Source organism: Marmota marmota, unplaced genomic scaffold, assembly GCF_001458135.2.
Source record: "Marmota marmota marmota unplaced genomic scaffold, marMar, whole genome shotgun sequence".
Lineage (NCBI taxonomy): Eukaryota > Metazoa > Chordata > Mammalia > Rodentia > Sciuridae > Marmota > Marmota marmota.
Window position 1 is genome coordinate 37,000,865 of NW_025999842.1, and position 17,076 is coordinate 37,017,940.

At 33.1% G+C, this 17,076-nt stretch overlaps 1 protein-coding gene across 7 annotated transcripts in view; it reads right to left on the minus strand.

Moving 5' to 3' along the window:
- Positions 1-6,327: 6,327 nt before the first annotated feature.
- The window catches only part of Fam184a (family with sequence similarity 184 member A), a 121,613-nt gene continuing 110,864 nt past the window's right edge, over positions 6,328-17,076 (minus strand). For 3 of the 7 annotated variants that reach the window (XM_048795397.1, XM_048795354.1, XM_048795496.1), the window contains 4 exons: positions 13,530-13,647; positions 11,481-11,585; positions 8,158-8,393; positions 6,328-6,675 (listed from right to left, as the gene is read on the minus strand). In XM_048795397.1, coding sequence (XP_048651354.1) covers positions 6,594-6,675; positions 8,158-8,393; positions 11,481-11,585; positions 13,530-13,647 — 541 coding nt within the window. In that variant the 3' untranslated portion in view covers positions 6,328-6,593. Of the gene's footprint in view, positions 6,676-7,284; positions 7,380-8,157; positions 8,850-11,480; positions 11,586-13,529; positions 13,648-17,076 lie in introns of those variants that run through there. The other 4 variants (XM_015500756.2, XM_048795460.1, XR_007344403.1 and 1 more) reach the window with 3 other exon arrangements.

Here is a 17,076-nt window from a genome sequence, read left to right on the forward strand (position 1 = left end):
AAATGTATATGCTTTCAAAATAAAGGTTTTGGTCTAGCTCTGTGCTGGCATTTTTGTTGAAAACTGAACCACAGATTCACAGGTGAAAATATATTAACATATATGATATTATAGATGAGTATATATATGTACCTAGCAAAATATCTATGAATATTCCTTTAATTGTACATTATTTACATGTAAGGGCTTTTGTGTTTTGATGAAGTGTTAGGCATGGGAGTAGGTTTAGGGGTAGGGCTATGGTTAGGGTTAGGTAATGTACATGTGTAACTACATATTTAATAAAAAGATGAAAATATACGTGAAATAATGTAGGAAAACTTAAACAAATGTACATGTTTCCACAAATGGATAGGTTTTGGTCTAAATCCATGATGACATTTTGGTTGAAACCTGGGCCATGGATTCACAGGTGAAAATACAGAAAATATATTAATACATATGATACTGTGGGTGAGTATATAAATGAAATTGGCAAAATATATATGAATATTCACATAAATGCACATGATTATACATGTAAGGGCTTTTGTGTTTTCATGTTTTGTTAGGTGTTGGAATAGGTTTGTGGGTAAGGCTAGGGTTAGGGTAAAAATATGTGTATGCATATATTTAAATAAAAAATGAAAATAGACATGAAATTATGTAGGAAAACCTATACAATTATATATTTTCATGAACAAATGAGTCAGTCTAGCTCTGTGCAGATATTTTGGTTTAAACTAGGTAATAGATTCATATGTGAAAATATAGTATTATACATGATATTAATGGTGAGTATATAAATGTACCTTCAAAATATCCATTAATATAAACAAAAATATACATGATTATATGGGTAAGGGCTTTTGTGTTTTGATGTACTATAGTGATGGAAGTAAATTTAGTTGTAGGGCCCAATGTTGTTTAAAATTGTGCCTTGGATTCATACATGAAAATATATTAATATATATGATATTATTTGTCAGTATATAAATGTACCTGCCAAATACAAATATTTATATAAACGTACATGATTATACATGGGCTTTTGTTTTTTGACGTAGTATTAGGAATGGGAGTAGGGTGAGGGGTAAGGCTATCGTTAGGGTTAGGGAATGAACATGTGTAACTATGTATTTGAATAAAAAATGAAAATATATGTGAAATTATGTAGGAAAACTTATACAAATGTATATATTTCACAAATGGATAGGTTTTGTTTTAGCTTTATGCTGATATATTGTATTAAAACTGGGCTATTGATTAATACATGAAAATATATTATTGTATGATATTATAGGTGATTTTACAAATGTACCTGTAAAAATATCTATGAATATTCATGTAAATGTATATGATTCTATGTGTAAGGGCTTTTGTGTTTTGATGTAGTGTTAGGGGTGTGAGTAGGTTTAGGTCACATTTTCTTTTCTCTTAATGAACTGTATTTTACCATCTTTTAGAACTATTTGGTTTATATAATTTCTGCCCCCACCATTCATATTGTTGTGGTTGTTAGTAACGTGGATGGCACTGTTGCCACCTGTGATTTACATCAATGCCAGAACAAGTTCATAGCTATTTATTGATGTTGCTGTAGGCATCTGCTGATCTTGTCATTCATTTTTGTGGTAATTAGTATTGTAGGTGCCATATTAGGCACCTGGTATTTATTTTAATGGTATATATTGTTTACTGATTTTTTGCTTTTGTTTCCCGTTTCTGTCAGGTGTACTACCAGTTCACAGGGTAGAGACTCTGCTGCTGAACTACACCCAAAACCCAGCCAAAAGAAACTGCACCTGGGTCCACACACTAACTATACTCAAACTTCAATAATACCTTAATGCAAATAACAGGGGAGACAAAAACCCCTAAGGAGAGGTCCTTAGGTCCTCCTCATGGACATCCACTTCTACAGCAAAAACAGAATGAAACACAAAGACTATGGGCACCACAACTATGAGGGGTCTCAATGTATATTGTTTCCATATCCCTTTGGAATATAGTATTATTAACTGAGGAAGAGCAGGTGTACCTCATACACCTTGCTGGATACAAGACTAGTTGAAAAAAGAATCCCATTCTTTTTTGGTTGTATATGAACACAATACTTTTCTTTATTTTTATGTGGTGCTGATGATTGAACCCATTGCTTCACATGTGCTAGGCAAGCACTCTACCACTGTGCTACAATCTCAGCCCATGAATCCCATTCTTGTGAGACCCATAGGGAAAGTGGGATCCTCAAACTCTGACACAGCACATGCTGTATTGAAATATACTCATAATCACCAAAGAACTAGGAGGAAAACTATACTATACAACCCACTTGGAAATGAATTGAAAAATTCATAAATACCTGGTATCCCAGAGTGCTTTGCCAAGAGAAGTGTGTCCTAAAAACATACACATAACCATAGAAGAGAATTTCATCTCAACAGATGCACAAAACTCAGCACAGGAATACAAGAAATAGGAAAAACAAGGTAACTTGATACCTCCTAAAGTTCTTTTTTTTTTTTTGTAGAACAGTCTTTTATTTATTTATTTATTTATATTTTTTATAATTTTTATTGTTGGTTATTCAAAACATTACATAGTTCTTGATATATATTTCACATTTTGATTCAAGTGGGTTATGAACTCCCATTTTAACCCCGTATACAGATTGCAGAATCACATCAGTTACACATCCACTGATTTACATATTGCCATACTAGTTTCTGTTGTTTTCTGCTGCCTTTCCTATCCTCTACTATCCACCCTCCCCTCCCCTCCCCTCTTCTCTCTCTACCCCATCTACTGTAATTCATTTCTCCCCCTTGTTTTTTTTCCCCCTTTCCCCTCACTTCCTCTTGTATGTAATTTTGTATAACCCTGAGGGTCTCCTTCCATTTCCATGCATTTTCCCTTCTCTCTCCCTTTCCCTCCCACCTCTCATCCCTGTTTAATGTTAATCTTCTTCTCATGCTCTTCGACCCTACTCTGTTCTTAGTTACTCTCCTTATATCAAAGAAGACATTTGGCATTTGTTTTTTAGGGATTGGCTAGCTTCACTTAGCATAATCTGCTCTAATGCCATCCACTTCCCTGCAAATTCTGATTTTGTCATTTTTTAATGCAGAGTAATACTCCATTGTGTATAAATGCCACATTTTTTTTATCCATTCGTCTATTGAGGGGCATCTAGGTTGGTTCCACAGTCTTGCTATTGTGAATTGTGCTGCTATGAACATCGATGTAGCAGTGTCCCTGTAGTATGCTCTTTTTAGGTCTTTAGGGAATAGACCAAGAAGGNTAGGCTTCTAGGATTTGGGATTCTGTCTCATTCTTTAAGTCTGGGAAGTTTTCTTGTATTATTTCGTTGAACAGATTGCTCATTCCTTTGGTTTGGACCTCTATACCTTCCTGTATCCCAATGACTCTTAAGTTTAGTCTCTTAATGTTATCCCATATTTCTTGGATGTTCTGCTCATGGTTTCTTAAGAGTCTCGCTGAGCTGTCTATGTTCTTTTCAAGTTGAAATACTTTGTCTTCATTGTCTGATGTTCTATCTTCTAAGTGATCTACTCTGCTGGTAGTATTCTCATTTGAGTTTTTAAGTTGGTTTATTGCTTCCTGCATAGCCAGGCACAGTGGAGCATGCCTGTAATCCCAGCTAGAGGAAGGAGATTCTGAGTTCAAAGTGAGCCCAGCAATTTAGTGAGTCCCTAACCAACTTAGTAAGACCGTGTTTCAAAATAAAATATAAAAAGGGCTGGGGATGTGACTCAGTGTTTGAGTGTCCCAGGGTTCAATCCCCAGTATAAACAAACAAACAAACAAATAAATAAATAACACTGAATATGAAGGGTCTAAACTCTCCAATTAAAGACATAGGTAGGAATAATGGATTAAAAAAACAAAACCCAACTATGATAGCCACAGGCTGAAAGTTAAATGATAGAGACTGATTATAATATGCAAATGGAGCCCCCAAACAAGCAGGATTAGCTACTGTGACATTTGACAAAGCAGACTTCAAACTAAAATTAATCTGATAAAGAAATCAGGAGAATGATTACATTCACAATAGCATCAAAACAAAACAAAAAAATACCTAGGAATACATGTATTCAAGGTGGTGAAGGACTTCTTAAATAAAAACTGTGGAACACTGAAGAAAGAAACTGAAGAAGATACTAGAATATGGAAAGAACTCCCATGTCCATGGATATGAGAATATTGTTAATATGGCCATATTACCAAAAGTAATATAAAGATAAAAGAAACTTTGCAACTCCTCGAAGAAAATAGGGTGAACATACCAACATCTAGGGAAAAGCAACAACTTCCTCAGTGAGATTCCCTAAAGCTCAGAGGAAATAATACCAGGACTTATAAAAATGGATGATACCAAATTACAAAAGCTTCTGCACAGCAAAGGAAACAATTCAGAATGTGAATAGAGAACCTACAGAAAGGGAAAAAATCTGCTAGCTATTAACATCCACAATATATATATATACAAAAAAAAAATTACCACCCAGCAGGGCATGCCTGCAGTTCACCTAAGTGAGCCTGTAATCACAGCAACTTGGAAGGCTTAGATAGGAAGATTGCAAGTTTAAGGCCAACCTCAGCAATTTAGTGAGATGTTGTCTCAAAAATAGAAAGGGATAGGGATGTAGCTCAGTGGTAAGGTGCCCCTGAGTTCAGTCCCCAGTACTGAAAAATATATAATTAAGTAAACCTCCCCAAACAAAACAAAAACAAGTTGCTACATACAAAAAATCCCCAATTAATAAATGGGCCAATTAACTAAACAGTCACTTCTCAAAAGAAGAAATAAAAATGGCTTACAAGAATATAAAAACATGTTCAACATCTCTAGCAATTAGGGAAATGCAAACAAATTAGGAAAATGCAAATCACACTTAGAATGGCAACCACTGAGAATGCTAACAATAAAAAATTGCTGGAGAGAATATGGGGAGAAAGGAGAAGTTTTACCCTACTGGTGGAATTATAAGTTAGGACAACCACTATAGAAATCAATATGGAGGTTCCTCAAAAGACTTGGAATGGAACCACCATATAACCCATCTATATAACTCCTTGGTATCCTAAAGAATTAAAGTCATCATATTATAGTGATATATGCCCAACCAAGGTGTCCTTCATGAATGAATGGATAAAGAAAATGTGGTACATATACACAATGGAGTTTTGTTCAGCTATAAAGAAGATATTATGTCATTTGTGGGAAAATAGATGGAACTTGAGAGCATTATGTTAAGTGAAATAAGCCAATCTCAGAAAGTTAAGGGTTGTATGTTTTCTCTCGTATGTGGAGAGGAAAAGGAAAAGGAAATGTAGGTGGGAGAATCTCACAAAAATTATAGAGAGACTAGTAAAGTAGAGGAAAGGAATGGGGGTGGGGGAAGATGAAGGGAAAGGGGAAATTCTGGGCAACAATATGAATCAGATCATATGGTTATATTGTGAACATGTATAACTATGTAACAATGAACCCTCATATTATGTATAATTATAATAAAAATATTTAAAATATTTAAAATCTAAAATATAAATAAATACAATAAGCATAAACTCATTTTTCTTTTTTTTTTAGTTAAAGGGAAAGAAAACCCCAATTCAAATTAAGTATTTTGTAGAAACATTTTTCCAGGAAAATAACAGAGATAGCTATCAACTGTGCAAACTCATAGGCAATGGTTTATTCCTTCAGGATTTTATGAGGTGTAAATGAGATAATCCTTACACTGCTCCTTAGCACAGGCTATTATGTAACCATTTTTAAAAAGTTGGTATTTAACATTATTATAATCACCCATTGGTCATGTATTATTTGTATTCATCAAGTTCACCCAGATTCTTCAAAAATATGCATTACTAAAATAATGTTTTATTTTACATTCTTCAAAGTCCAGAATTTACACAAATGCTTCAATTCTAGCCTTCTAAATTTGAACAATTTAGTTAAAATTATACATAATAATGAATTATCACATTTTGTTATAATTAATAGTCAAATAACTTGATTTCATAATCATTAATGCAATATACTTTTTTTTTTTTTAAAGAGAGAGAGAGAGAGAGGGAGAGAGAGAGAATTTTAATATTTATTTTTTTTTTAGTTTTCGGCGGACACAACATCTTTTGTTTTTGTATGTGGTGCTGAGGATCGAACCCGGGCCGCACGCACGCCAGGCAAGCGCGCCACCGCTTGAGCCACATCCCCAGCCCAATATACTTTTTTTGTTAAGTCTCACTTGGAATTTAAAAAGTATTTAAAAATGGAAGCAAATTTAATAGAAAAAAAGAAAGAATTCTTGTTTGTTTTAACAAAATTTATTATGCAGTAATTACAAAGATTAAAGACTCTTCCATCTCAAATAAAAATAACTGCTATAATTACACACATAATATAGTACCTTATAGAGTGATTCCAATAAATATGACAGGAAATACAGTGGATTTTTAAATTGGAAAACAAATACTTTCTCATTCACAGTGTTTGACCAGGAAAGCCTGTTCACATAAGGATTTGTATAAAGTCATGCTCTTAGTAACAGTCCACACAGAGCTGTGTCAACACAATTCTTTCAGAACGTGAAGTACCGGGCAAACCACTCCTGGCGCTGGGGATCTGGAGAAGCCACTGGGGAAGCTTCACTCGGAGGAGGACTGAATTCACAAAAAAGAGAGAATGTAACCCAACATTAAGAGGTTTTGCAAAATAAAGGGAAAAAGCACATAAAATATCAATGTAGATTTTCCCAACTGGTTCCCCATGTCAGAAGCTATGTTTTAATGACTTGCTACTCCCTCTACACTATGATCAGTTCTCCACTCATGAGAGGGCCAGAGTGCATCAGTCAGTTAAGGAGGAGCCCCATCACAAATATTTAAAAAAAAAAAAAAAATTGAGAAAAATAATGTCACCTTTGAAAAAAATTTCTGGAAAAATTGTGGGAATTAAGAGAGAATAAAATAACATTCTCTTTGAGCACCTTATCCCTTTAGTTAATTAAAATTTCAGAATCTGACAAAAACATTTGATTTTCACAGATATGTCCTTATATATAATTGAATTAAAGTAACTAAGTCAAGGTATAGTATTTTTTACTATTTGCATATTTATATTAGACTTTCATTTCATAATTCTATAAGCAGATACTCCAAGAAAAGGAGTGCATTTAAAAATAGTCTTTGTCTTCAAAGTTACGTAATTTATACTATCTTAATTTTAACTAAAGATTCTTCAGGTTACTTGAGAAAAAAAAGAATCCCTACCGTCTTTGGGGGAAATTACAAGGCACGCAACAATGTGTAATGGAAACTCCAGTAGTCATGTTCCTTGAGCTCATGCACATGCATCTTACTGATACCTGAACGTACCCATGCACAAAGGAAAATAAGCAACACAAAGTATTTAGCAGAAGTCACATTCAGAGATGTTATTTGATTATTTTTCACTATTTAAAATTAGTCATTAGCTACATCATAAATCACTTAGTTTTAAAGAAAACTCTTCTACTTGTAAGACTCTTATTAGTGGTACTACCTGACATTCACAGTCTTTAAAATTTAAAATTATAAAAATAGAAAATATTGAACTTAAAGGAGCTTTAAAAAAGCTGTAGTAAGGTGAGCATAAAACAAATGCATTTTTCTGCCTTTATCTAATGGCTGGATAGCTGCACTTCACTTAAAAATTAACTCATTAATACATTTAATCAATAGTTCTACAGAGATTCATATACAAAAAGTCTGGTAAACAGGTAAGAAAAAATATAAGAAACAAAACCAACTAATAAAAATTATTTTAAAGTTCTGCAATAAGGATAGATTATTAATAAAAAACTGGTGATAATACTAAAAATGAAGCAAATTCATCCATAAATATTAAAATGCTAAATACGTGAATTACATGAACACCTCTTCCATCATTTGAAAATGGATTGACAGTAAAATAAAAAAAATTCTTTGAACAGAATAAAAAGGGAGTTCACTAGAGAGGTGATATAAATATTTTAAAAATATTTCACAGTAATATTTCTTTTCTTAGGATGTTCCTAGAGTAGTGGATTTCTGTAATGTAAGAAGATAAATTTTCTCAAGTTAAAAAAGAAAAGAAAAAAAAATAACTGGTGAGACAGGGCTCACCTCAAAAATGTCTTGGGCTCTTTGGGTGGCACTGGCTGTGGAAGTGGTTTGCTGCTGTTGAACTCAATATCGTGGACTGGAGAGTTAGGAATGGGATCCAGGCGGTTAGGATGTCCATTGCCCACTCCACTGGATTCCAGAGCACTTAGATTGGGAACACTCACAAACCTGTTTGTTGGTGATTTATCATTCTTCTTCTTTTGCTGTTTTAAAAATAATACATGTGAGGACAGTCCCTGCATAAGGACAAATGAGAAAATAAGAACAGTACAACAGTAGAAGATGTAAATTTGGCATGGGAAAATTTTGAAAGCTTTGTATATATTAAATTAGGATGTTAAAAATTAACCAGTGTTACCCAAAGTGTGGTCTGGGGATCCTTAGAAGTGTTATCTACATGGAATCCTCAAAGACAGACATGCTACCAGGACAGAAAGAATGAGGTAGAAACATTCAGGTTCATTCCTAATTGTGAACCACTAATTGTCAAATTAGGGGAGGAGAAGGATGTGGAAAGGAAAAGAGAATATTGGAAGGAAAAAGGGAAACAAGTTGGGGAAAGAGTAGGTCTTGCAGATATCATCAGGTTACATGGATTTAGGCTAAAATTAGGAGAAGGAATAAAGTCAAAAATAATTTTAAAAGAGAAGTCCATGAACTTTAATCATCTGTCAAAGGGAGGCAGTTCTTGCCTGGAAAAAAAAAAAGGAGTGAGAAAATACTTGGTAATGTAGTTTGAAACAAATCTCACATTTCTATTTAAGACCTAAACCTCAGAGAGATAATTTGGTTTTAAATTCACTGTGACAGCTTTCTCAGGAAAGAAAATTAAATCTGTAAAACAGTTTAATTTCTCAATTAATTGGCAGAAGCTTTGGCTGGCTCATAATTTTTTTTTTAATTTAAAGTTTAGAAAACAAAAGTAATCAATGTTTTTTCCCCCCTTTCTTGTCTTTTCAGGAGCATTTGATCACTGAGCCACATCCCCAGCCCTATTTTGTATTCTGCTAGAGATAGTGTTTCCTCCAAGTTGCTTAGCACCTCGCTGTTGCTGAGGCTGGCTTTGAACCTGTGATCCTTGTGTCTCAGCCTCCCAAGCCAATGGGATCACAGGTGTGCACCACCATGCCCAGCAGTCAATGTTTCTCTTACATAAAATTTTAATCAGTCTTTAAAATTAATAGAGATAAAAAGAATACAATTGCAGACTGTCAAAAACCTAGCAGCTTGCAAATCATTATCTTTTAGTTTCAAAATATTTTATTCATACTTCTAGAATCAATGAGTATAATATTGTTATGCAGAATAAAAACTACTACGTGTAGAGCATTTATCTGGCAAGTATAAGGGGCTAGGTTCAATCCTCAGCACCACATGCAAATAAATATATAAAGGTTTTATGTCCATCTACAACTAAAAAATTTTAAAAGATATTTAGAGTATTTTTACTTTCTAATAATTAGATGTATGCTAATTAAATTTATGATTTTCTCTCAAAATGACTTGAGTTTGAAAAAATACAATTAGGGTACACAATAGTACTTTTCTTTCACTTATTATAAAGTAATTTTCTCACTACCTAGACATTTTCCTTTGTGTCATATTCTGTGATTTACAGATTGTATGACAAGGAGGCTATTTTAACATTATTGTTAAAAAATAAAAAGAAGGAAGAGTAATACCTTCTTCAGAACTATTTGGGAAAACTGAAGTCATTGTTAGGGATCAAATGTAGCTGAGAAGTTCTTATAAATCTATCTTGCATTTTCTTATTCTAATCACCAGAGGGCATACTAAGTACTCTATTTTTAAGAAATCAAAAGCATCCTTTGTGAAGTTCTACAGTAATGGTTTTATAGTTGAAATTTTTCATTCCAATAAAATAACAAATGAAAACATATTTCTAATGTCTTAATTCAACAAGTCTTATAATTTTGATTTACAACTAAAAAGGTTATGCAACCCTAAATTATCACTTTAAAAATAATTCTATTCATCCATCCACCTGTTAAATTCTTCAGAACTGTCTATATAATTTCTTAAGTCAGGAAGTATTTAAGGTTCTAGAGATAACAGCTATAAGCTTCTCTACTTTAGTCATTTCACTGCACAAAACACTTTTAAGTTCAAAGTTTGAAGCATTTTAACTTGTAAAAAGAAGGATGGGTTCAGTGTTCTTAACAGAGAAGTTTTAAGAGCTTTGGAAGCAAAATTTGTGAGTAAGGGCCTACTAGAAATTATCATGATGAGAAACTTAATAAAATCTGAAGAAAAAATAACTTTATCATTAGCACTTTTATTTATTCTACTACTGATTTCTCCCCAAAGATTCATAACTCCTGGGAAGCTGATATACATTTATTTATTTATTATGATATACATTGCTTTATTTCCAGAATAATATATGGTGAATTGACGAAAAAATGTTGAAATTTTGCAACTAAACAAATATTCATTGAATACCCACGTAGTCAAAGCACGATAATCAGAGGCATGGAAACTGGGGTAAAAGAAAGTATAAGATCTAGCCATGTCCATTTCAAGGCTCTTCTATATATGTCTTAGGAGAGTAATAAAGTATGAGAATAAGCTATATTTAATTTTGATACTCAAGAAGTAAAGTCCTTTTCTTTCTTTTAAAAAAATTATTTAGTTGTAGATGAACACACAGTATCTATATTTATTTTTACGTGGTACTGAGGATTGAACCCAGTGCCTCACACATGTGAGACAAGTGCTCAGCCCACTAAAGCCCTTTTCTGGACAACAAAAATAAATTCCATTAAGACTGTAGGCTGTTTTTTTTAAAAATATTTTTTTAGTTGTAGATGGACACAATATCTTTATTTTTATTTATTCATTTTTATGTGGTGCTGAGGATTGAACCCAGGGCCTCACATGTGAGAGGCAAGTGCTGTACCACTGAGTTTTCAATCCCAGCCCAAGACTGTAGGCTTTAAGCTAGGGATAGCGATGGGTCTCCAAGATTGGAGTGTCTTTCTGGACCCCATGAAGGATTGTGATCAGTAAGGATATGATAAGAAATCTACAAAAAGAGAGTTAGTAGTTTTTTTTCCTTTGGAAATACAAAAAAACAAAAAGATAGAACAAAGGTTTTATTAGTAAAATATTTTAAGGCATATCAAATAAATATTAAACAGTTTCATTCTGAAACTAATAAAGAACTCATAAATTCTGGTGCCAGATTATTAAATTAAAAAATCATTTTTTGAGATTTTTATTCTTTGCCTCTCCAAATAATTTAGTAAATTTTTAATCAAGTGTAAGTCATGCCCCTGTTTTACAGTGTTTATAGTACATACCTTAGCCAATGGATTAATAACACCAACAGTAGGACTTGAGTTAAACACTTTGTTGAAGTTAGTTTCTCGATTGACTAATTCCAGCTGATAAAATTTATTATCCTCCTGTGCAAAAGAATTATAAACATCTTTTCAACATTTCTGTTGAGTATTTAGAAACTTAAACGTATAAATGCTGTTTCATTCAAAATTTAGTATAAAACCTATATACCTTGTTCAAAGATTTCTAGACCTGATATTGGTGTCTTAAAGGTTTCTGGTAGGTAAGTTTTCAACACTTTTTAACCCTATGCTCAGGGTCTCAACTTTACCCTTAATGTCTTTTCATTCGAGACCAGATATAAGTGTTTTATTTGATCTCATCTCTGTTTCACAGGGCTGAATGTGGTGTTTGAGTTGGTCTAACTCATAGTTATGGGCCTGTGTGTATGGATGAGTTGTTTCTATATATGAAGATGACTCTCTGACATATCATTATTCTTCAATACTTGATCTCATCTAACCTTTTCTTTGAGATACCACTGTATTTTATCAAAGGCAACAGGGGAAAAAAATGAATGGACCATATAAAACCTTTGTCTTTGGCTTCAATGAGTAAGGACAACAAGTAGAAGAGTGTGGGTGAGAATTTAGGGTTGTGCTTTAGTAGATTCTATTGGAATCTAGCAGTACTAGATCCTTCATCTTCCTCTTATTTACTACTGACTGTCATTTAAGTCTTACAGAACTATGGTGTTCATGAGGGTGAAACAATCTTGGCTGCATTTCTGGCCCTGCTAGTGACTGACTGTGTTGCTTTGGAAAGTTTCTTTATTCTTTAATGCCTAAAACCTACCCTTCTGTGAAGATAAACTATGCTTCTGTAATACCCCTCCTGAGTAAGAACTGGAAAACCAATAGCTACTTTATGGACCACAAAATATATTTATCAAAACTGCTAATTGCATGTGTGAAAAGATAGTAATTTTCCATGAGTCTAAAGCTATAAGATAGAGCTATCTATGAAGACGGTGCTCATGTGTATGATGCTTACAACACTGGGTGATTGGTGGATAGAAGCAGTGTACCACACTATTTACCCAAGGCCTCCTCCCAAGTTCCATCTATGGAACCTAATCTACCCTCTTGTTTTCAGCGGTACTTCTAGATCCAGAAAACAGGACGAGTTTCCTAAATTCTCTCTCTCTCTCACACACACACACACACACACACACACATATTTAGTTGTTAATGGACCTTTATTTTATTTATTGGTACATGGTACTGAGAATTGAACCCAGTTACTCACACGTGCTAGGCAAGTGTTCTGCCACTGAGCCACAACTGCAGCCCAAGAAATATACTTTTAATAAAAGGACTTAAGAAATAAATGCTACTCTCAATGCTCTCTTTGTATGTTAATATCTAAAGATTTTAGTTGAATAAATCAATGAACATGTACAGTGATTAGGATTCTATTTCTTGTTTTACTTTTAAAAATGTTCATTTACTAGTAGCAGTAAAAAGCAGTATTTTAATTATTGACATATCATTTTAGAAGACTCTGAAATGTTTTATAAATTTTAAAACACTTGTATATTTTTTCATCCTTAAGGAAAAATGGCTTTAATGAAGGACATTTATTTATTGTTCAATCTGTATTTTCTTCCCAGACACCCTTCTCAGGGCCCTTGGCACCTCTATGTTATTGAGTCCACAAGAGACCATGGAATACTTTTTATATAGCATCTCTGGATCAGTGTGTGGTGGAACACAGTTTAGGAAATTAACATGATTTCCTAAACTGTGCATGGATGTGTTAACTGTTCCTTCCCAGCCAGTTCTAATTCTATATGTATAATACACATACATAGATATACTTCACTGGTATATTAAGTGTTTAGTGGTAATGACATATTTAATACTTGACATGTTAAACGTTCAGTATGCAATGGAGATATTCTGTACTTTTCGTTTTCATTTAGAATTACTTAAAAATATTCCCCATGTTTTCCCAAACAACAGTCTATTGATAAATAACAGGGCTATACCAAAAATAAAATATCTTACAATTAGTTTCTTTATGACCTGGTCTCTCTCTGTAAGCATGGCTTTTAGTTCTGTAATCATCTGTATATCTTCTGGTTTTGATTCTCTCTTTAGATATTTTTCTTCCACTTCTTCTAGTCTAAAAACAAGAAAACCTTTAGCTCATTGATATGACTCAAACACATCTTTTTGTAATAACCTAGTTTCCAATTAGTCCAGGTAAACGAACACAAAAATTAAAAAAACCCTTTTTTGTAATAAAAAAACTTTCAAACCTAATCATATGATTTGCCTCAAGAGCTATATATAGTGTTATATTAACAGCTTTGCAGGGACAGATAACATTTAATGCTTTGCAGGTTACTTTTGGAAGAATTTGCTCATTTTAAGTCACTGAAGAATATCCAGAGATGAAGTGAAGTAAGGTGAGGTGAAGTCTGCAAAAGAAATGACATGCTGAATGATACTAACCTAACAAACATGGGTTTAATGCTAGCAATACAGGTTTACTATTGGGCTCAGTTACCATAAATACAATATTGTGAGATGACATAAGGTTTGGTGACATATATAAAAGGAACAAGAAAATATACACAGAAATTGAAATGAAAAGACACACATATATGACATCATTCTCTCCTTATTTATGAGAAATGCAGTTTAAAAATTCTGTATCAGCCAATACAAATAACAGTGGGAAAAAAAAGGTTCTTCAAGTAAAAGAAGAATCTTCTTTCTTTGTAGGCCTATTTTTTCCCTGAATGGTAAAAGATGGCAATAAGATTGAATGCCACTGAAGAATAAATCAGAGGTCTGAGAAATAGGACAGGGCAGATTAAAATGAATGTAAATGGAAACTTCTGGCTTGTTTTGAAAGAAAAAAGCACTTTCAGCTTTAGAAAATATAAATAATTAGAATTATTAAACATTTTTATTGTTTTCAGAATATAAAGGACAGAATTTAAGCTTAAGTCATGGGTAATGAAGATTCATAGAAAAGTTTATTCACTCAATAAATATTGAGTGACTTCTAAATGATTATCTAGAAACCAGTGATCTATCCCTGCATCACTATTCTCAAATACCAGAAGGGTACTAGGAGTAAAAGCCCTCCTCAACTCAGTCTAAGCTAAAGATTTGAAGATAACACATTTGGCTACCTAGCCTTGACTGAAGCTCTAATCTGTCATGTGTGGAGGGCTAAGGGTGATGAGGAACATGGGGTTAGAAAATAACCACCTAAGGATCTTTTATTATCTATACTTTTACTCTTTTGGGACAATGCAGACTAAGAGAAAACTAATGTGATTCTCTGAGCTCGCGCAAAGTGGCCCTCCATTACATCATGATATGCAAGGGTTTATTCTTACGTATTTTATGGGCAATGATTTTAGGAAGGTTAAGAAATACTATCTCTTCAAGGAAATGACATTTGGGCTTTATGCTGGGGTAGCCACAAGATGTCACTGGAGTACTTTATTTTAATCACTACAAGCAAAGTACAAAACTTGTGAGCTGCTTCCTGTACTGAATAAGAATACTTGATATAAATGGTAGTTAAAAAGCTAAATTGACAGCCTTATTTAAAACTATTATTTCTTTTTAGTTCCATTATTTATTATTTAAAACTATTATTTCTAGTGCAATGAGAAGTTAAGGTAAAGTGAATATAAATCAGTTGAAACCTCTGAACCTCCTTCACTGCATAATAAAGGTCTGTGCTGAACCTACATTCTAGTGCATGTTCTTATTGAGCATAAACATTCATTACCTACAGAATTATCACAGTTAATCCCCTCCACAAACTATCTTTACATTTCCAAAACATTTTAATAAAAAGGTGCCTGGATATTAAAGAGAAAAAATGATGGATCAGAAAAAAAAGCTATATAAATACAAAAGGGAAAGCATTAAAGGAGAGAACGAGTAATAGGATACAGATTTAACTTGCAGATCTACCTCCAGAATTATTATTTTCAATACTCAAATGGAGAGAAATCTTGGTTCTCTTATGGTATGTACTTCAAGCCAACCCTAATCAACATTTTCCCTTGTTTCAGGTATCCAGGAAGCTCTCTAAACCAGCGTGGCTTCTCCAAGACCAGCTATGACTGACTGACTGGTTATGAAATGATTCTTTGTTTGTTCTTTAATCTTTTTGATCACATGAAGGAGAGTGCCTGTTTGGTTCTATATATCATAACTGGTCTTCTAACATATGCTTTTACTCCATTTTATAACACTCAGGCAGACCCTGAGCATTAAGGCTAGCTAGAATAGAACTATTTTATTTTCACAGAATTTACATTTGCACAATTAGAGTTTAACTCCTACTTAGAGAATGGGTAAGATTGTTTTCAATAGTGATCATAGTTTTACTATAGTGCTACCACAGGAATATCAAATATTATCCTGTTAAATTTTTAAGTCAAAATGAATAACTTAAAAGTATTAAAAAAATAATAGTATAGGTAGCCAGAAAGGACCAAATGCCTAAAGGTTGTATAAGAATGATTAAAGCTTGGGGCTGGGGATGTGGCTCAAGAGGTAACACGCTCGCCTGGCATGCGCTGGGTGCTGGGTTCGATCCTCAGCACCACATAAAATAAAAACTAAAGATGTTGTGTCCACTGAAAACTGAAAAATAAATATTAAAAAAATCTCTCTCTCTCCTAAAAAAAAAAAAAAAGAATGATTAAAGCCTGGAAAACATTTCCTTGAGGGGACCATACATGTACACACAACCTTCTATTTAAATTAAAGATTCCCATTAAAAGTAACACAAAGACAGAATAGAAAGGAGAAGTAGAACACATAAAATTACTAATTAAGGGTCACTGTTGGATTCTCAACAGGCATACATGCCCTGATTTTTTTTTTTTTTGTCTTGGGAATATGTAGGTCAATGTGTACAGTCAATGAACAAAAAAGGCATAGGATCTGAATGCCTAAAAACCTGTACAAAATATTTCACCAGAAATAGTCCCCCCGTTATGTTTTGTAAAAAAAAAAAAAAAGCAGTGAATTAAGGCTTTAGAGCTAAACAACAATATTAGGAGGCACGTATGTATTCTAGAATTTAAGTTTATAGAGATGAAAGAAACCTATTATGCCAAGTAAAGAAAATATAGTACTTAAGCATTTTAATAATGAACTTTTCCAAAAAACTCAGAGCAAAGACTCTGATTTACAACAATAGGACTAGAATACTACTTCCTCACTTTCCACAAATTCATGAAAACCACCTGAATAATAAAAATCAAACAAAATTGTTGTGGTATCATAGATAAAAGGAGCTAAACTTTTAAATAATAAGTAATTATGGTATGGTAGAGTGTTTTATTTTAATTAGCAATTACTGACCTATTTAAAGTCCAAGTACAGATTCAACATTTCTTTCATAAGGAAATGATTTTTTTTTTGTTCAGTATAGTAAGAAGTGAATGTAAAGTAAACCTAAACAATCAGTAATAATCTCTAATCCATTTGTTTTTTTTGCACAATAAAGATCTGCCATAATACATCATTTAGGTAAAATTGAATAGCCTGTTCTCTCATTAAAACAAAA